Here is a 22,045-nt window from a genome sequence, read left to right on the forward strand (position 1 = left end):
CACATGGAAAGCTATCTACTACTGTAAAAGCTTACACTTGCAAAGTTATGATGGAGCCCCTTTTTGATAGGATGACAGTGCCCCCTATGAGATACCAGAAACTAACAAAAGGAGACAACAACAACAAAAACAAAACAACAACAAAAACCAGTGCCAGGAATAGCTATACCCTTTTCTGGAGTTGTTAACAATTGAGAACACATAGACTCCAATCAAACATTACAGAATAATGTTATTGCTATATTGTAGTGCCAATGCTATACTAATTACCCTCCTGAACTTTAAAGTAAGACCCTATTGAATTGAAGAGATTATGTACTTGAGTCATAGAACATGAAAAAAAAAAACAAGATGGTACTCACTTGGAAGCTTCATCCTTACAGGATAATCTTTATAGTTCTAGAAGATGCTATACACGTTACTAAAAGATACAAAGTAATCATACATCTTACCAAAGTATGACTCTTCTGAGCTATAAAAATTAATGGTTTGAAAAGAAGCACCCGCTGATGTAGTAGAGACAGGAACACCATGGGAGTAACTAACTTTCTGAGTGATTTCAGTTATGCTCTACAAGAAAAAACACAAAAACTCCATACATAACAATAGTGTTAGACCAAGAACCTGTGACTAGATAAATCATAGGCCCAGAGGAGAACTTACTATTATTATTCTACTAAATAGACATAGTTTTAACCCACCTTCTTTTGACTTATTGTTATACATATAGATTAGTGCATCTCTCAGTTCTCATTAGAGAACTTCTTCTACTTGCAGTACACAGTGATTAACATGGAAAACCACAAGTATCCAAGTTACTAAAACGATACATCTATATCACATCCTCTTCTACCAAGGCTTAGGGATAATTGTGGAAGAGGGGCAGAAAGAATAAAAGAAGCAGAAATGGTGGGTGAATACAAGACAACATGTCCTCAAGATGCAGAAAGGCACCTGTACATATTAACTCACAGTAATTGCAGCAGCATATCCAAGGCGGCTCATGGCCGACCAAATCCCAGCATGGAAATGGGAGGTGGGCATGAAGTCTTATCCCTAGCCAAGGAGCTGTTGGCAATTGACAGCTGCTTGGATCAGGAAATCAATTTCCCTAACAGTGCAGCTCCTCAAACAAGTTTGTTGAGTAGGGGAGAGAGTGATGGATTTAGGAAGTATGAGGAGGGGTGACTATAAATAAGGTATGCTTTGTGAAATTCTCAAGGAACTAGTAAAAGAAAAAAAATTAAATCCTAAGTCTAGCTGGGTGTGGCAGTCAACATGTTTAATCCTTACACTTTCTTAATCTTCACACTTTCAAGGGAGAGGCTGATAGGCCTCTTGCCTCTGTGAGTTTAAGCTCAGCCTGGTCTATATACCAAATCTAGGCCTGCCAGGATATACAGTGAGACCCTGTTGCAAAGAAAGGAACCCACAAGTAGAAGATAATTTGTTGTACCACACAGTCTGTCTCTTTCTGTGTGAATTTGAGATAGCTGGTTGATTTAGCCAATACTAAAGGATGGAAAGAGGGTGTATGCTGATACTTCTTTGGTTGCATAGGAGGCAGAAATTTACTAAGAGCCAGAGAAAGAAGCTGCTTTGTAAGGACCACAAAAAAAAAAAAAAAAAAAAGACTGTGAGTATTACTGATGACCCATTAACACATCCAGGAAGGAATGACTATGGGGCTAACAACTCACCAAAGACATGGACCTTAACAGACTAAGACAGATGAGATGAATAATAAAAATATTAACAGTGAGGTTGAAGAGATGACTCAGTGGTTAAAAGCAGATACAGTTCTTTCAGGGTACCTGAGTTCAGTTCCCAGAATTCATATTGAGCCACATAAAACTGCCTATAATTTCTGTTCCAAAAGGATCTGAAATCCTTTTCAGGTCTTAAGCTTACGAACATTCCTGTGCACATATAAGAACATGTAGTCTGTATTTGTGTCTCTATGGCCAAGGGTGTGTTTAAAATTCAAATGATTAGGTTCTACTTCTAAAAATTTTGATTTGGGAATGGAAAAGGTAGACTTTAGTATCTTTATTTTTAAGAAGCATTATAGGTGACTCTGACACAAAGGATGGAATAACCACATGGTTTGAGAATCACATCTTTGCCAAATGAAGAGTTTCAGCTATTGCTGATAGTAGTCTCCCAGAACTGCAGAGAGCATTGTGATAAATCTTGGTCTTTGGCTCAAGAAGCATATAATGGTTTAAGAAATTATTTCTGTTTTTCTATCTAGAAAATACTACATCTGTATAAATTAGAAGCTTTTTGCAACAGAAATAAGGACATGACAAATTACTGATTGTTGTGGTATCTACATGCTCTAGTCCTCAGCTAGGAGAAAAAGTACGTAGATAAATGGAAAGATGGGGAGAGAGAAAGTAAATAAAATTACTAGGTACATATGCAATAAGAAGATTGATGAGGATGCTGTTATTGTGGAATTTAATAGGGTCTTATAAATCTTCTCCATAAATTTTCAAATGAGAACACTAAGATCTGCATAGCTTGTTAACTCCTAAGTTATAAAAGCATAAATGCCTAATTTGATAAATATACATGTATTTATTAATTATACATATGGATTATATACATAATCATTATTATGGAAGTATACAAGTATTTATTTAAAACTGTCTTCCTATATAGAGACCCATATTATTCTTCTTTCTCCTTTAACATGATGCTATTGCCTAGATAGTTCTTTCTTCCCCTGATGGGAATTTGGTTGAACAGGACCTTAACGATCTGCCAGTAAATTTCTTTTCAACCAGTAAAAATCTCACATACAACAAAGATTTCCCTTAGCCTAAATGATGTTGAAGCCAAACCCAAAGAATTTATGAAATATTTCAGTGGAAATATTTGGGGATCTATGCAGTGTAGGAAAACTCACATACTTGCACTGGGGAAAAAGTAAATGCCCTTCTTTCATGATATGTTTTTTTTTTTTTTTTTTTTTTGCTGCTTACTGGGCTTGTAATAAAATACTGTAGAAATGATATCTCTGTAGCTAAATCTGCTCTGTCAATTTTAAAAGTATATTGAGCAACTCAGGTAATGATGTGACAGTCTCCATATATCATGCAAACTACAGTGAAATACCACGCTGCTGGTGACAATGTCACTGTGATACTTTACTAGCCTAGAAAGAGTTAGAAGGCCCTTCATTCCCAAGAATAGAATAAGAACATTCTCAATGGTAAGCTGCTAATTGATGAGAAGTTTGATAATTTGGTAAGAATCGTCTGCTTTCAAAAATGGTGCTTCATCATAAATGATAGATCAGGGAAGTAGCCTACTGTGACCTTGAGAGGGGCTGCCATTCAGCAAGGAAATGATGTACTGCATGTGCAGTATGTCTACAGTGGAAGAACAGGTAGTTCTCTTCAAAAGGGCTACAAATTAAACACAGATATTAAGTTTGTAGCAACAATTATCACCATTTAGTTCCTAAAATCAGAAATCCAGGAACCCTATTGAACCCTGTCTCCAATCTGCCTTTTCTACACATTGTTGTCTGTGTAAGGAACAGAGCTTATATAACTTTCCTTTCTCACCAATACCATCAATGCCAATTAGCAACCAGAATAACCATTTAGAAATGCCAGCTCTGATCTCATTGATCTTCTGCTATAAAACAGTGTAATGTCCTTTTACTTCCCAGCAACAACCCTGCCAATTATCCAGGTTTATTCCTTGTCGCTGCCTGACTTTTGTCTAATGAAGGAAAAATAGTATTCCCATCTCCACAGATGAGGGATGTCCTCCTTAAACCTCCCCTGCCTCTGGACTATCCTCTTTAGTAGGCCTAATGACAAGCAGAATGTCACAGTGAAGGCTGTTAGGTTAAATTTTGCCTCTTTAATGTCTGTATTCTTTTGATGTTCTCCTTCAACTTTTTACTTATCAGAAGGTTATTTATGTATCATATATTTGTTGCATGGGGTAACACAAAATAACACATGCAAAAAGTTTCTTTACTTAAAATTCTTCATGAGTTAATTGTAAATTAAGATAGAAAAGATCTCAGACAAATTGATTTCATGTCTTTATATGTTAGGAAGGAACCTCTTTAAAGCTATAATCTGGTGTTAGAAAGCTCATCAACAGACTCACAGTAGACATCCAAATAGCATGTTGATGTGCATTTGCCAAGCTGGGGCTTTAAGTAAATCTGATTTTATGTTTCATGTAGTGATCAAGGGGTGGGTTACCATAAAAGGTTTGAGAAATGCCTTGGATTGATGAACAAAAATGCACACTTTTTAAACATAAAATATTTGAGTGTTTGCTTGGTAAACGCAATTCCAGTTAATGAAGGAGTGTGAAAGTTCAGCTATAGAAATTAATCAGTGCACCCAAAATGGAAATTTGCTCAGCCAAACTATGCCACTCCATTACAAGCTTTACCTAACAATGCCAACTACGTTTACAGTACGCATAACATACTTCCTGTGATTGTCACAAAGGTCACACTAAGTGATGACTCCTATTCATTGGCCATAAATTGTAAGACAAGAAAATGCTGAAAGGCCTCATAAATTCCACTGTTTTAGTCTGTGCTTCCTCCCATCTTTGTACTTCATCTCCACAATGCTGCTCTCCAGATAAATATCTGGATATGACTTAGACTCACTCATTGCAAATATCATTCCCATTTCTATCTATCACATATCTAAAAAAATGTGCATGTCATGGCTTAGAAATGGTACCTAACCATTCTACTTTTATACATACGTACATACACACACACACACACACACACACACACACACACACACACACACCAGGCTTAACTCAATATTTTAACAATGTCAAAATACAACAAGAGTAGTTTTCTGGTATGTTTTAGTCACTTTACTTACTGCAGAACATGATAAATGTTAAATAAGGAGCTATTCTGTGAAATGCATGCTATTTTAATGAGGACTAAGTTGAGTTTTATTTTTCCCTGTACTATTCCCCAATAGATTTGTTTCTGCTTATCTTCTTTAAATGTAGTCTAAAAATACAAAGAAATACATATTTGTAAATTGAAGCCCTAACTTCATATCTATGAAACTGTGAAAGATAACTTTGTGATTAGAGCATGTGCTGAGAAAGCAAAAACAAACAAACAAACTCTTTGATGTCACTCTTGAAGGAACTTAAGGTCAGTAGCCTACTCTCAAGCAAATGAAGAGGTACTAAACCTGCTTTAGGTGGCTACAACCTAATCAGAGACTGAATGATTTGTGAAACTATGTCTATCAATTAGAAATCAAACTTCTTTGCCTCCTTCCTCTGAGTCTTCTCTTACTGTAGTCAAAACTCAAAAAACACAGGTTTTGAGAAGGGCAGTCAAAAGGCACGAGTCTCTTACAGTGAAGTTTATGAGGTTTTCATTTGTATCACACAGATCCTGTTTATTATTTTCATTACCAAATAATGCTATAGAACCAGGATTCAAACGTGAACTAGTCTAGTAAATACTGTACACTTGACATCAAAGACAAGGAAGAAACAAACTCAGTATAGATACTGAGACAGTTGTTAGGTTAACCTTGAACTCACAAAAGTTATCTGCTGTAGTTTCCTGAGTTTTGCAATTACAGATGTGCACCTGCACATCTGAGTTCTATAATTTTTATAAGAAATAATATCAATGTAAATTTCCTTAAAATCCTACTTTATAAAGAAAAAATCATAGAGCAACAATAACTCTTAGGTTGTAAATTGACAATGATTAAGCTGAATTCAAATATACAAACTCTTATATTTTAGTGTCATCAAAGGGAGGACAAACATGTTTTCCAAGGCATGTGCTTATTTTCCAGCCCACATTATAAGATCATTGATAATCTGAAGTTCAACCCGTGATGTTCTTCATAGTTTAAGTTGCTTAGCTATGTTATGCTTAACCTACTTATCTACTTATGCCTCTGCATCCATGAAAATACATGGTCTACTGAGAACTTAAAATAAATTTTTCAAAAACTTGTGTCGGTACGAAACTTGCCTACCCTTTTTCTTTATTATTTTCCTCTAAACGACACATCATAAGAACCAGTTATAAGTAGTAAGTAATATGGGTCATTAAGAGATAATTTAAATATGCTGGGGGATATGCATGAGCCATATATACCACCCTCTGATTCCATCAGAGAGCTGAGCACCTGAGGTCTGGACTCTGTAACCAATTCCGCTGATGCTGATGGAAGCCGGTGTGTACTATTACATGAAAATCTGTGTGGGCAAGAAATGCAGAAAGACAATACTGGAAGCTTGCTTCTCCAAACTGAGAGTGACACTCTTTTAACAACGGATATTGGATATAAGCAGGAGAGGTCAGCCTTTACCCCCTTTAATGCTAATTCTTGAGCAATAATAGAGGAACCAGAGCTTATGTCAGTGCAGGTCTCACACATGTTGCTTAAGTCTGATGAGCACATTGGGACATGGCAAGGGGCTGTTTAAGTGATACACAGATTTGTAATTTGCCTCTACCGTTTCAGTCAGTTTAATCACTAGTCACTCATTTTTGGTATTTCCAACTTTAACAAATTCATTTTTCTCTACACTATGTGCATTATTTAAACATAAGCCTTGGAAGGATAAATGAAAATCAGTATTCTGCAGTTGGGATTACATACAGTATATTGTAATTCCTGTCTTGGCTCCTTTGCCTTTGGTCCTTCCTGAGGGTGTCAGCGTCTATGGATCGGATGACATAAGATCTGCTATTGCAAACATTAATAAAGATCTATCATTGCAGAGCAATTACTTATCCTTTGTTTAATCTCTAATGGAAAGGATTTCTTTAAATATTTACACCAGAACAGTTGTCAGAATGAATGGTGAGAAACCGCTGGTATATTCCCAGAAGGAGAGGACTGGTAGAGGGGGAGAAAGGGGATTTCTGGTCATATAATTTTAAGCAGCTCTGAATTTTAGGGAGCTTCCTGCTAGAATTGAAGCGTTTATATTAACAGAGGATACTTCAGTTATGAAAAGCAAGTCAAGTAAGATATTTGAAGAACCACTTTAGTTTATTGCTCTTGTAAAAATGACCATTGGTTCCAGGTTTAGAGAAGAGAAAACACATCGTTTTTGGAGACTCAATAAATTGTCCACAAAGAAAGACACGTGTAGAAGTATGTTGAAACATTAAACTTTCCAACTTATTCTGAGCAATGCTTTTAAAGTCAGTTGCTACTTGGAATCAGTGTGCAAGCTTTATATGCTGGGAACAGACTACCATCCATTGAGATAAACAAGTTTGTGCTGCACTGTCTCACTTCTCCCCCCAGTAAGCTTTAAATTAAGTACTGTGGCTCAGAACTCTTTCATAAGGATCTTCAGAACTAGTCACATTTCTTTTAGATCACTAACAGTATATCAACGTCATTGACACATGCTTCTCAGTGTGTCTGAATGCTGAAGATGGCTGGAGTCGTGGGAATCATTAAAAGCACCTTTGTAACCCAACTGGGAAAGAAAGACTGGATGTTTCTATTTCCAGATTACTGTCAAATGCAAACCAAATGCAATGGAATGTATGGCTTTCCTATATTGGTCAAAATAACAAGCAGTTCACCGCACCTCATTACGAGGACACATACATGTCATGTATAAGGACAGAATGCATCTGCCAAGAGACCTGGAGATTGCCAGTTGAAAAAAATAAAAATAAAAAATAAATCTGACAAGCAAATGAATTTGTATATTTAAAATATTTGACTTTTGACTTTTGATTCCATTTGTTTAAACAAAGATCTAGTAGTAACCTGAGACCAAAGCAGTAAAGGGATACAATGAAAGTCATTGCAAATTAGGAAAAAAATGTGAAAATTTGAGGACCACGAGTCCTGGAAGCTTTGAGGTTTTGTTCAGTTAAAGTTCTATTGTTTGAGGTGGTAGCCACTGAGTATTCCAGGCAAAGACAGAGGGTTCAAAGGCAACTTGTCTCTGGATTATTGAGTATAGATCCATCTGTGCTTCTTGAATGGAAACACTTAAAAATCTTTTTGTTTCATATACTGAAACTTTCAAAGGACAGCCACACTTCTTTCTTGATCATGTGTGCTTACCGGCTTTGATATTAGGTTTTGAAAAGAGTTTAATTTTAGTACAAGGAATTCTAGATTTGCCCTTAGCCTTTTTCTAGGTGCATATCTTAGCATCCCAGTCTTGCAATAATGGGTTACCATTTTCTTATAGATAATTGTCCTTTCACTAATATTATGTCTATTATGTCTAAATTGACCTAAGAATATTTACGAGGATTTCTTTCTTTCTCTTTCCTTTCTCCCCCCCCCCCCAGATAATTCTTTCACAAAGACTGAATTCCTGGGGCTCTTTTAATCTGTGCGGGAAAGGAGGAACAGACTTGAAGTAGTGTCAGGTGTGGGTTTTGACTCTAGTAGGCAGACAGGTCGTTTATGGGGACTGTAACGTGCACAGTGCCTCCGGCAGTGCTTGTGATATATTTTCATTTGTGCATGCTTAGGGTGAATAACCTATTGAGAAGAAAGTTGGTGGAAAAGCATTGTTTTCTGTGGATTTCCTGCTTTCTGTAGCTTATGATTGCTCCCAATCCTTAGGGACAAGTAACTAGGTCTGACCACGCAGCAATGTCTCAAGCATGCTATGATGACCCTCCTCCCAAGAAGCCTGGCTTTCTTCAGTCTAATTACTTCTGGCAATTGTGGTTATTGGGATTTGGCCTAGTGACTCATTGCAACCCAAATTTTCCCAAAGAGCCCCCTTAACAAGCACAGTGAAATCTGACAGGAAGCCCAGACTTCCACCTCGTTTTTACATGGAGCTTTCCTTAATTTATGGCAAGGTTTGAAATTTCTGCATGAACTAGAAAAGAATAATAAATAAGAGTTAATGAAGACAACAGCTTAGAGAATAGCAGAAGATGAGTGAAATAAAGGCATCTGCAAATTCATGATCTTCCACAAAGTTCCATCCATTGGATAAAGTGTAGCCCGTGCTATTTATAGCAGTGATAGTGATCACCGTAGTCAATCCAAGCTAGTCAGAGACCATAAAAGAAAGGAATGTTTACATCTTGTTAGTCAGTTGCCTCCCCATTAAGATTTTCCTGACATCAAGGAGGGGTAAGAAATAAAAACAAAACAAAACAAAAACAAAACAAAAATCCCAAACCAGCAGTTGTTCATTATTAAGTAGCTTTAAAACACAGATTGAGTGTGACTTATACCTCATTTTGCTTCCACAGTTGCTCTGTTGACTGTCTCTCCTACTACAGCGGTGCAATCACCTTCTCCCAAAGACAATGTTGCAGGGATCCAGCATCTGGTAAGGTCACTATCAGGCCTTCCTGCAGGCACTTGGCTCTCTTTTTTTTTAGAATGCAGTGATTGATTCTATCTCAGATAGTCCTGCTTACAACAGTCTGTGTTTTGAGTTTATCGGTTTCCTATTGAAAACAACACTGTGTGTGCACAGAGATGGCTTTCTGCTGTTCAGATGGTACATGCCTCATCCCTTATCATGCTTCACACAGGTTTATTTTGTCTGTCAAACACTCATAAAACTAGTATCGCCTTCAACAGTTACTCTGCTGTAAAGGCTATTCTTGAATTAAGAGTCTGACAATATATCATTTTCAGCTGTGTTTTAGAGTCACCAGACTAGGTTTAAAAATAAGACTCTTTGAGGCCTATCTCCAGAGATCACATCATTTTGTCTTGTTTTTATTTTTAAAGATCTCCAGGTATGAACTCAGCATCAGCAACCCCTGTATCAAAGCAAAACTTCAGAATGGAGGTTATTATTAATGTTCATGGTGAAAGTAGTATAAATAATAGATTGTATGAAACATCATAAAGATAGCTTTCTGGGTAAAAAAAAATTCAGGGCAATGCCAATTGTGATTGTAAATTATCTACAAGGCTTTTGACATTTAACTCCAGAATTATAGCTTTGCCCAAACTTTCATGCCTAAATAAATCTTGTCTTGAATACATAAAGACATACTTGGGGAGAAGGATTTTAGAACATATCAAATAAATTGTGTGATTTTATTACTTGTGATAAAAAATAAAGATCTACAACTTTGTTTAGAAACTGTCTGTTGGGAAGGTTAGAAGGAAGAGGACAAAGGGAAGCTATGGGATTACGAAAGTCTAAAGTGGGATTGAAAACACAATGTCTTGTTTGCCCAATGTGCTGGAGTGGAAAGAGGGAGGCTCTCCAAAGTCCCAGCTTTGAGCCGGGCGTGGTGGCGCACGCCTTTAGTCCCAGCAACCGGGAGGCAGAGGCAGGTGGATTTCTGAGTTCGAGGCCAGCCTGGTCTACAAAGTGAGTTCCAGGACAGCCAAGGCTACACAGAGAAACCCTGTCTCGAAAAACCAAAAAAAAGAAAGAAAGAAAAAAAAAAAAAAAAAAAAAAAACAAAGTCCCAGCTTTGAAGTTAAACCTGACCTGCAAACTAGGAACTGAGTATCATCTCTCTGATAACAGAGTAAATAGTAAATGATAAGATATAGATAAAATGGAAGTTTATAGTCCATCTAGACAGGATGTGACAGTTAAATGAGGCTATTTTGTGGACATATTCAAGGAACAGGTTTCTACTGAGAGGTGAGAAGTTATTATGTAAAGAATTTATTTATTGTTACCATAATATTCACTTTAATAGAGAAATGCAATTGTGTACTAAAGAAAATATATACAGTGCAGCAGTGGCCCTGACAATTATAAAGCTGTCCTTTGTCAGGAGGTATTTAACATACTTAGGACATATTATTTTACCACCTCTCTATTGGAATGACACTTGCTCTGTGTGTATATGACACAGAGCTTTTGTCATGGTGATTATACTCTTTAGTTGTAAGGTTTCTTTGTATCTGTGAGAAGTGGTAATCTTTTTTCTTACAGGGAGCTGGTGATGTAAAACAAGCTCATGGATTCTGGTACTCTACATTCTGTGGTAGTCGTTTTTATTATGTAGTGATAAAACGAGGGCTGTGTTACCAGTCATTTTCAGGAGTGCACTTTCTATTGAGATACGGTTACAACTATGTTCAGGAGTATATTTCTAGAAACAATTTTGGGGAGTGAATATACACATTAATTTTAGAAAGGAGTTCAAAGGTAAGTTAAATTAAACTCATACTTCTGCTAAGTCCTTAAAATACTGGGAAAATATACTCCCTTTGCTACGAAGTATCAGAATTAATAGAAGGAGCCAGTGAGAAACCACGAACCTGACTGTTACGATAGCTGATCAAATATGCATTAGGGGTGTTGTCCAAAGTAGATGAGCTAACTAGATGCCTTCAGATTTTATCCCATCCTGAAATTAGCACATGTTCATTGAGAAATCTACTTGAAAGTAGCAATGCCACTATGGGATGCTAGGTCCAATACTGTGGTTCAAAAACATTTAATACCTTATACAAATATATCTCCCATTACTATAAAATCTTTCAAGTCTTCTTATGACCTGTGGCAAAGTAATATAGGTAGGTAAGGTTCCAAGCCTTATCTTCATCACAGGGTATGGCAGTTTGGAACCAGCATTCACGACAACAGCCACCATTCTCTTACCTAACAGAAAGGACTATAATAAAAGAGAAACCACAGTTGGAAATACTACATTAGAGCATTTAGAATGAGGAAAGGGATTTAATGTAATCTCACTGACACGACATGAAGCAGTCTTGAGGCTAGCAATGCAAACACTTTTGATAAATAAAAGAAAGCATCCCGCAATTTTATTCTCCTGTGTCCAGCCATTCTTTTTAATGAATGATACTGCCGTCCTTGACTTCAGCCATTGATACATTCTGAAATTGGGGCTCAAGTCCTAAATGTCTACCTAGCTCCTCACTAAAGATAGTTCAAAAGCAAAGTAAATTCCTTACCAAACCTACTTGTCTCATTTTTGTCTGCCTTTGTATCATTTTTCCATTGACCAACATCTGAATCCTTATGCTCCTAAATTGATGCCAAATATGGTCTTGATTCTTTTTCTTCTTCCTACTAAATGAAATGCCCAGCCAGAACTATTTATTTCATCAAAAGGAGTAATCTACAATATTATTTGGCTCTATCATCCAGTGTTATAATGTAGGTCTTTTGTCCTTAAAAGTAAATTAACAAAGCTAACTTTTCCTTATCTTCAAAGGCCATCTCTAAGCACTTGTCAGGACAGGGAAACCGAAGCCTTTCTCTGCTTGCCACTCTGAATCAACTCCAAGGATTCGAAAGCTGGGGACAAGATGAACCTGCCTGAATTGTAATGAAATAGTGTAACGGTTATAATTATCCATCTATATAACTGAGTGAGAAGGTTGTTTGGTACCACTAAGTTTCTTTTAAAGAACGCCCAAAGTTTAGTGTTAGCAAATGCTAACTGCATCTCATGCTGCCCTTATAGTTAAGGAAGAGGTGACTTTACCAAATCAGAGGCACTGTAATCGGATGGTCAGTAAATGAGCAGTCTTCACATAGGAGATGATTTCAGATATTTTATCTACGTGTCAAAGTGGTTGAAAATTTTCAGGTGGAAAAATGGGAGTTTTTATCATCCGTGGCACCCAGCTATTCCTCACAAACTATAGTGTCCTTGACCAACTCTAACCTTTGAATAATGGGTTACAACTCCATTGTCTTTTAGTATTGCTTTATAAACAGTTTAATCAGAATGCTAGTCATCCTTCTGAATTAAAAGATATGATTGGGTATAATAGACAAACAAACCATCTCCAGTATGTTCCTCATATTCATATTTATATTCATGTATTTTATTGATATGTAATTGCAAAGCTTTTCAAATCTACTAGAGGACTCAATAGATGGTAATTTTAAATATGATCTAATTATTGTAAGCTTTTAAAAAATATATCAAAGAAAGCTGTCTGTATTTTCCAACAAAATAAAAGACAAGAAAAAAATCTACCTAACTTATGGGTCAATATATTTCAAATTATTGCTTTGTAAATAGCACCTCTAAACAATGTCTTATAAGAAGAGGAAAGCACCCTCATCAAGTCAAATACAATTGGCACACACTGTAATGACTGACTCCTGCTATATTTTCAAACCGTAATGATATTTTTCTAATGGTAACTGAAGTTGATTCTTACATTTCATGAAACACAATATGCACTGTGCTGGCATTTCAGGAATTCACTGAAAGCCTGGGATAGCCTTTGTGGTGAGTGGGAATAGGTGAATGACTCAATAGTGAGGAAGAGGAAGAGGTCAGGAAAATCCCAACTTGAGTGTTTAAAGAGAGATAAGAGAAAAAATAGGGAATTAGAGCATCTGTAATTGTTGTGTTTTTGAAAGTTTATGTAATTTCAGAGTAATGTTTTAGTATTATATATTTAGATAAGGTTCTGAAATGCTTTGTTATGAACAATGGAAAGCACTACACATATCTAAATGATTTGGCATTTAACTAGAAAATATTTTTAGACATTTAGTAACAATCTGGAGATACCTACCCAGATTCAAATAATCTAAAAGGATCAAATGTCTATTAAAGTCATTTTGTAGTAATATAGCAAAGGTTCCCCTATAACAACTTAAGTAATTTCAGTTCGTTGCTTTCTGGAAACCTAATTTGTTGAACATTAAAAACCGGGGAACTCTTTCATTGGAGAAATAGTCGATCTATGTAAAATTTAAAATACTATTCATATTCAATACTGCATGTTCAAAGGAATGTTGAAATTACTGTGATAAATTCTTTTCACTTGTTCTTTTATCAATGCTTAGAAGGAGTTGGACTAAGGCACCATTTTTTTAAGGCATTCAGTAAAATATTTCTGCTGGAGCAGAAAATAAAGATTTAAAATAGAGTAGCAACAAAATATTTTGGGAAAAAAAAACTTCCTAGCTCAAAGATGATTTAGTTAGAGCTCAGAAAGGGAAATGCACTTTGTTTGTATTTTCATGTGCCACCATTTCCTAGGAAATTGAATTTATCTTTGATTTGCATTCATACCATGTGATACGCCATAGAATACACTTTCTCCAACAGTTCTTGGTCAGATCTCTCTTGAACTGTTTTTCTTAAGACTAAGGCATGCAGGTGGCAAATGTAGGCAAGAAAGGAAAAAGGGTATTGTTCCAAATCTCTAAATAAAACATTAAGTTAATATTTCAATTTAACAGTGTTTTTTAAAATTTTATCTGTTAACATGATTACCAGGACCAGCAATAAAATCACCAAGAGACCACAAAAGCTTACATATGTCAACATCCCTATACCATCATAGGAAGTAATCAGCTCCAATCAATATATTATTAGTGTGATTATGTTTGTTGTACTTCTGATTCTTTTCACCTTTCTCTGCAGATTGTAGTAGCTGTATTTTAATTGGTAGGCATATAATGAATTTCTAAAACACAAATGATCTAAAATCTGAAAAACTAAGATGAAATTAATAGATGCTGACAATTAAACAACATTGTACCTAATACCCTCTTGCAGAGAGAGGAAGTGCCCTCCCTCGGGGGCAGCATCACCCTAGGGAGCTTCTGGATAGTCAAATGATGAAGTATGATGAGAAAACACTCTAGTCACATTCGCCATTTGTCAGCATCATCGCAACAACACTTATAAAGATTACCAGTTATGCACAGTAGCCTCGTCTCTAAACATAGTGGGAAAACGGAATTCTGGAGATCATCAAGTTAATTATTTCATTAGCCTGATATCTTCTCTATGGCAGGTTCAGCACATAGTATAAATACATAAAAGGCAGGAACGTTTATATGAGAAGACAAATTTCATTGACTGGCTATCTAGCTGGCTAGTAGGGTCCTGTTTCTTAGACCCCCTTCTCTCCAGAAGGGAGAGTCTGTAGTACCAGTTTCTACACTTCAAGTGAAGGTTTCTGACCCCACATAAATAATCCAGGTAAAAATGTGATGCATTAGGAAAGAATTATGATTGTTATGATAAAAATGATGTTTAAATGCTACTAACATGCAACACAAAAATTCAAAGGTTGACTTTACGAAACTTCAAAGGCTGAGCTGGAAATGAGATCAAAGAAAGAGTTTAGGCTTTGTAAATTAATGTCCAGTGTCCAAAGCTAGAGCTTGCTGCTAAAAATCTTGCTGAATGATGACTTTTTGGAGGAAATGCTTTCTTTACATTTTTATCTTGAATAAATTTATTTTGTCATCTCTAGGCACTGTATACCAGTCAAAATCAGTACAATCTTGTGTTTATGCACCATAACTACAGAGACATTTTAAAAGGTATGAGACTTCTGTTTTAAAGCATTGCATATTTTTATAGAGAAAATCGTAGACTGTAATAATTAGGATCATTGGTTTGTGAAGATCAATAGAATATTGATTATTGTAGAGAAACACAAGGATATTTGCATAACGCTTTATATCTGAACATGTTTAACACCGTAAATGACAATCTTTGCTAGTAAGGACCTTTGGTACTAAGATATTTAAGAGACCACATTAAAAAAAAAAAAAGACTTTAGGAGTCTTTTACTTTTAACCTTAATTTTCTACCTCTCTCATTAGTGATGTTTCTAAACCTTTAAGAAAATGACGCTATTGCTACAAAGCAAAAATGATACTCCCAATTGCTCTCTTAAGTTTCCTTATGGTGGAAAAACAGAAATGTCTGGCCAGTTTTAAAATAATTTGACTACTGCCTTATTATTCATTATAAAAATAGTCCCAGTTACTATTAAGGAGATTTTTATTCAGGTATTTTTAAAAACACGGTCCAGGTGATTTTATAAACCTGCTGCATTAATTTCAAGTTTCTGGACATTTAACAAGGATCCTTACTGCAAAAAGCTATGCTGTGCCTGCCAAAGTTTTCTTCTGTCTTCTCGGAGGACGCAAGGGGTCGCCCCTCTCCCAAGATTGCAGGAGCAACCGAGCCGCAAAAGCCGACTCAAGAGCAGCCGCACCAAGAGTGCAGCAGGAGAGACCTCTTTGCAGCAGGAGAGACCTCTTTTCCAGACCCACTCCCATAGAATCACTGAAATTTCAGCTCAATTCCATTTATTTTGTTTCTTAACCCCGCAACACAACGAGAGGGCGCCTTTGACTTGGCTTTGAGATGATACAGGAAGAGAGAAAAGCAGTCTCCTTTAGACTTCACACATCATCGCCCTAGTTCCAGCCCAGATGTGCGCATTCCGAGTTTCCCGCTCTGGTCCTTTGGGGTGTAGAGATGGGAACGGACGCATAACAAACTTTCTTTGCTTTCTTTTATTTCTTTTAGAAACAGAAGCCCCCACTCCCAACCAAAAACTCAGGTACCAGTGACACTGAGACACAGGACCCTGCCCCACCCCGGCAATTGTGTAGCTCCGGGGTCGGGGGTCGGGACACTACAGAGTGGAGTAGACTGGGATAAGCCTATTGGCATGAGCTATGCGGGGCAAACAGCCGTGTTCCTCTTAGCTTCGCTTTCCTCACTGGCCCCGAAACTCAGTGCCCAGCGGACCTAGCTGGCCAGGATTGGCGATGCGCCCCCCCCCCACCCCCCAGGCTGCCGCTTCAGTATACCGCAGCAGCAGGGCCTGAGCGATAGAGTGGGTGGGAGGGTTCCAAAGAATACAAACCACTCAGAGGCCAAGAATAATAAATCGGATGCCCTGACATGTTTAGTTTAGGCTCTCCTGCGCTGAGAAGCGATCCTAGAGGCAATAGGGCCAACTCGGACTCCAAGCTTCTGGTATTCCCGCCCAGCCACGATTTTTAAAGGCAATTTTCAGGTGAATCAAACTTTGTCTGGCTTGGGCTAGCGGTACAAAGGGAGCTTTCAGGGGACCCTCACGTCCTGGGCCAGGACAGAGACAAACAGTGGAGAGAGGAGATTGCTAAATTTCCACCCCACACAAGTGGTCCTGTGTCCTAAGAGCTACCAGCATCCCTGCCCCAAGGGTTTTGCGGGCTGGACACGGGAAAGACATCTCATCTGGGGACCAGACAAGGTCGTGGGCTGGACAACCCCCTAGATCCAAGCTACCAAAGCAATTGCTTTACTGGGTGTTTTCTGTTAGTTTTCCTTAGTAACTAACCCAGGGGGGCCAAGAGCCCTCTGTAGAGCCAGGGTCGTCCTTAGCTCTTCGAAAGGACAACCTTTGTGGACACTGACAACAGCGTGCTGGGCCACCCGGGAACAAATAGAGAAACCACCCTTACATCTGTTCCCGAATCTCTGAAAGATGCGGGCATGCCTTGCACCAATTTAGGTGGAGGCTGCCCTGAGGCATCCATTTAATTCCAGCAAAGGCACAATCTCACACAGCCAGGACATAATACTCTCCTGTGTAATAGACTGAAGAGCAGAGAGGAGATGTGCTCGGGGGAACCCGACTCTCAGTATGTGCCTGTCTCAGGGGACCCCCTTTAAAGAGTCTGAGGTGGCCAGAGCATTCACGTGGGGACAGGCAAGGCGTGAAAGTGACTGAAGTTCGGAACCTCTGGAGTTCCTCTGACTTTCAACCCCAGAGCATGGGACATGGGACAACTCAGCAGACAGTTGTGGAAGCCCTGGCGCCTCTGCGCCACTCCACTCGTGCGCTTCGTGGGAAGCTGCAGCGCGGGAGCTTGCTCACTGTCCCTTGGGCCCGCCCAAGGTTGATTGACTTGACTATCATAAAACAACCTGGGGGTGGGGGGGAGGGCAGCCAAGGTTCCCCGAGCCAGGCGGGAACTTGGGATGATCCCAGTCTCCTTGCCATTGTGCCAGTATCAAACAACCCAAAGGCAGGGAGACCCAACTGCCTGGGGCTCTAGGCCTCCGTCGGAGCCTCAAAGGGAAAGCACAGATCCCTACAGCGAATCTAGGAAAGAAAGGAAGATTTCCAGATCCTGATTTACAAGGGGGTGGGGGGGGGGATGGGGCAGACTAGCACCGGGTGCACCGACTCCAGCACTGGCTTGTGTACTGGAGTAGAAGAGCCAGTGCCCGGAATTGCTATCTCCTATGGGAGGCATAGGGTGTAGGTTGAAAAGACTTTCCTCCAGCAGCTGACTCTGGGCAGGCAAAACCAACTGACAGGTGAATGTGGTGGAAGGGAGCAAAGACATAACGCAAACCAAAACCAAAACAACAACAACAAAAACAAACAACAACCATACCCCCTTCTCTCCCCCTCCCCCCCTCAAAAAAAAAAAAAAAAAAAAGAAAAAAGAAAAAAGAAAGAAAACCCTGCACTTACTTCTTCGCTGGCGCCTTCCTCGGGAGGCGTTTTGGCTGCCAATGTATTCCATAAAGTTCAAAATGATAAAAAAACAAGAAATCAGTCGCAAGTGCATAGTAACCCTGTAATGTTTCCCTTCTTTCTCTCCTTTTTCTTTTCACTGTTAGTTATATTTAATGTTTTTTTTTTTTTAAAGAAAAATATGTATGTAGGTGTTAGGCGAGTCTATACGGAGAGTAGAAAAACCAGAGCAGCGGGACTTCTCCACTGAGATCCAACAGGCGTGCTGTGATGGCAAGCGAAGCAGGACGGGTGGACCGGGAAACCAACAATTGCATTCTCAAATTGTCCGAACACAGCCGGCTGCTCTGGGGTGGCTGTCATCGCCGCGAGCGAAGGTTGCAGGAGCCTCCTGGCTGGCCGCAGGTTAGCCTCAGTTGCACAGCAGCGGCGGCTGCGGGCGGAATCCAGGCGAGCAGTGGCCCCTGGGGCTCAGAGGCTGCAGCGGCTGCGGCTGTGGCAGGGACCCCGGGAGCGCAGGGAAGCAGACGCCGTGGGTACCGCAGCCATGGTCAAGGGGCGCTGGAGAGACCCGAGCTGCTTCTGGCGTTCTGAGCAGGAGCCGCTCCAGTGTTGGGCCGGGCTAGGAGCACCCCATAGGGAAGGAGGAGGAGGGAGGGGGAGAAGGGATGGCTGCGGGGGGCGGGGGGAGCTCGGGGACGGGGAGGAGCAACAACCCGGAGCGACCTCAATAACTTTCAATTTCAAGAGGGAAAGAGGGAGCTGGAAAAGTACAGGCGTTGCGATTTGGCAGATGGACGGGAAGAGGCGCCTAAGGGGTCCCGGGTCTGCGGCGGAGCATCTCTGGACTCAGCAAAGACGGCGGGAGAATGGGAGCAGGGTTGGGGGAGGGACAATTTGAACCCGGCAAGGTGGGCGCACTGGGGTTTGGTGTTTTCTGTCCCAGCTGTACCAAATACCCCAGACCCAATGCCTCTGTTGTCCTTGGCCTCTGGCAGAGCTCACCACATAGTAGTGGACATGTCCTTCAGTTCTTCAGAGACCCTACCTCACTCCAGCAACTGCTCTTGGGAAGTTCACCACTGGACTCTCTTGTTCCTAATTTCTTGGGATTTCTGGATACAGATATCCTCTCAACTCTTAGCCTTTCTCAGTGTCTCTCTGTTGCTTTAACCCTCCCCTTCTCCCCCCCCCCCCCGCCCCAATTCCCCCCTTTTTTCCAGGGAAAGTAGCTGTGGTTGTGTTGTGTGGTCTCAAGGGGCTTAGGTGGAGTTTACCCTTCAACTTGAAGGTGCTTTACCTGATCCTAAGGGGAGGACCCAGAGGTGTGAGCTCTCTGGTAACCTGGATGGAAAAGCAATTGTACTGTGGCTTTCTTCCAAGCCCAGCCTTTGCTCTGAAAGATCCCTCCTCCCTCAGGCACTTCCCTAAGTAGTCACTGTTAGAGAGTGTTAATCTCTCTCTCTCTCTCTCTCTCTCTCTCTCTCTCTCTCTCTCTCTCTCTCTCTCTCTCTCCTCTCTCCTCTCTCTCTTTCTCTTGTCTTCTTATGCTGTTGAGAGGATCTGTTGTACATTCTGGTTTCTCATCTGGGGGACTGAGAATACTATGTGGAAAGATTGTCTCCATTTGGCGATAATGAGTAAAGGTCCATTTCTTGCTTCTGTTTCCAGAGCAAGTGAAGTGAGAGTAGAGGGCACTTGGCAGTAGGGAGGAAAAAAAAAAAAAATCAGGTTCCCAGGTTAAACCACTACCAGGGAAAAGACCAGGCCCTGGGATGACTTCCACTGTTGGGCATCCTACCTCTTCCTCTGTAGAACACTTATAGTTATTGGATTATTTTGTTGGAGGTCACAAGCCTCAAAGCATTTTTAATGTAAACCTGTCCTAAGGGTGCTGATGAGTATTCTGAAGGATTCTTTTGTAATGCTAAAGCTTTATGCAGCATTGGATTACAGACAGGCCACTTTGAAAACAACTGAGATTTGCAGGAGTGCCTTCAATGTATGTGCTGATAAGTTAGAAGAGAAGCAAATGTCACAGCTCCTGCCTGTCTCATTTAAAAGCACCCCAGGTTCCAGGTCTCTGGAGCCTGTTATATAGCCCAAGATTGGGGTTGAGATGGAATGGCCTGGATACAAAAGTCAGGAGACCTCGAATAGGTATTCTTTGCAAAGCTTTAAAACACAGAATCTGAGATGCTGGCCTTTTGTTGCTAAGTCATTATTAAATGTTTTGCCTACTTTTACTGGAAGTTTGAAAACAGGCGTACTATCCTCTAAGTATGAAGACAGCAGTGATCCTGTTCAGGGTACGATTTGCCTTACTTGCTTTTAAGAATTCCCATTTACACACAGAATAAAACTTCTGGACAGTAGCGGGAGCTGCATGAGATGCACGAGGGTGCATAACACACACAAACACACACATGCCCAGAGAGAGAGAGAGAGAGAGAGAGAGAGAGACAGACAGACAGACAGACACACACACACACACACACAGAGAGAGAGAGAGAGAGAGAGAGAGAGAGAGATGGAGGAGAGAACACACACAGTCTACAGATAAATGACAATTTATCACTATGAACTAGGGAAGTTGCAGATGCCCATCCAATTCCAACAATGACTATCTGGTGAAAAAGCCACTGTATTTCTTTGTGCTTGTCCCCATCAGCTTTTTGTTCCTTCTTGCTTAATACCTCAGATCCAGAATATCTGCATCATAAACTGTGGAGGGCTTAAAAAAGCTATGGGAGGCTTCCTTTGAAAAGGACTCCAGAGACAGCCTTTCTAATCCAGGATACTTGAGCTGGATAGGATGAGATTGCAAAAGGCATATAAAAAAGCAATTTGGTGGAAAAGTTCAGGGAAATGAACACAATGACAGACACCCACTTCTCTTCTCCCTGTGTGCTCTGCGGACATATGCTCTTTAGGATGAGAACAGGAATGGCAGGGTAAGTAAATAAACAAACCCACTGAGCAGCTAAGGTTCTTGATCCATCCCAGAAAAAAAGTGTTAGATGCAGCAGGCAGGAAAAGCTTGTCAAGGAACAAGCACCATTCAGAGGAAACATAAGGAAAACATTAAATAAATTGGGAGAACATTCTTTCTTTCTTGACACCCTGCTTTAGAATAACTCCTTTTTTTTTTCCTTTTTGGTCTATGTTACCTTAGTATTAAATGTGTGTTTACTTGCCTGTCTGTGTCTTACATTCCCTCAACTGTTCCAGAAGCTTACAGAAGGCATGCCATAGACTATTTTGTGCAATAAAGCACCTAGTTTTCCAATTCAGCAAAGATTAAAATAATGTTCATAGAAGCTGACAGTGCCTCACTGAACTGCCATATTAAAACAACTTAGAAACCATGGGTGTAGCACAAAGTTGGGAATTTTCTTATGCTTTTACATTTGTCACATCAAGCCAGGATTAAGAGTTGGAGACTCAGGGTAAAAGAATAGTGTGGGTTTGGATAAACATGGAGAGATAAACATATCCAAAATGTGGCTGCAATTTCTCATCTCTCCACACTGCCTCCCTCAACCAGGCAAAGACAACAGTGAGAAGTTATTTTTATCCACTGCAGCAGGAGCACTTTAAGGAACAAACATGATTGTCACATTGTTGAATCCATATAGCAAATATGTGGAAGGGAGCTTGCTCCAGAAAAAGAGAGAGCAAACTTAAGACTTTGGAATGGGGTACAGCTTGTAGTGATGAGAGATGTTTGGCAAAGTTGGAACTGACATCAGTCACTATGCCATAGAGCTAATATGCAGATTCAGAAAATGCTCTGTTCGCCAGTTGCCCAGATCTGGATGCATGTGAGTGAATAA

At 39.7% G+C, this 22,045-nt stretch overlaps 1 protein-coding gene across 1 annotated transcript in view; it reads right to left on the reverse strand.

Moving 5' to 3' along the window:
* The window catches only part of Rspo3 (R-spondin 3), an 84,997-nt gene extending 66,186 nt beyond the window's left edge, over positions 1-18,811 (reverse strand). The window contains exon 1 of the mRNA XM_021174776.3: positions 18,207-18,811. Coding sequence (XP_021030435.2) covers positions 18,207-18,303 — 97 coding nt within the window. The 5' untranslated portion in view covers positions 18,304-18,811. The remainder of the gene's footprint in view (positions 1-18,206) is intronic.
* Positions 18,812-22,045: the final 3,234 nt, after the last annotated feature.

The sequence above is a fragment of the Mus caroli genome, unplaced genomic scaffold, assembly GCF_978045245.1.
Source record: "Mus caroli unplaced genomic scaffold, Mus_caroli_1 scaffold_9, whole genome shotgun sequence".
Taxonomy (NCBI): domain Eukaryota; kingdom Metazoa; phylum Chordata; class Mammalia; order Rodentia; family Muridae; genus Mus; species Mus caroli.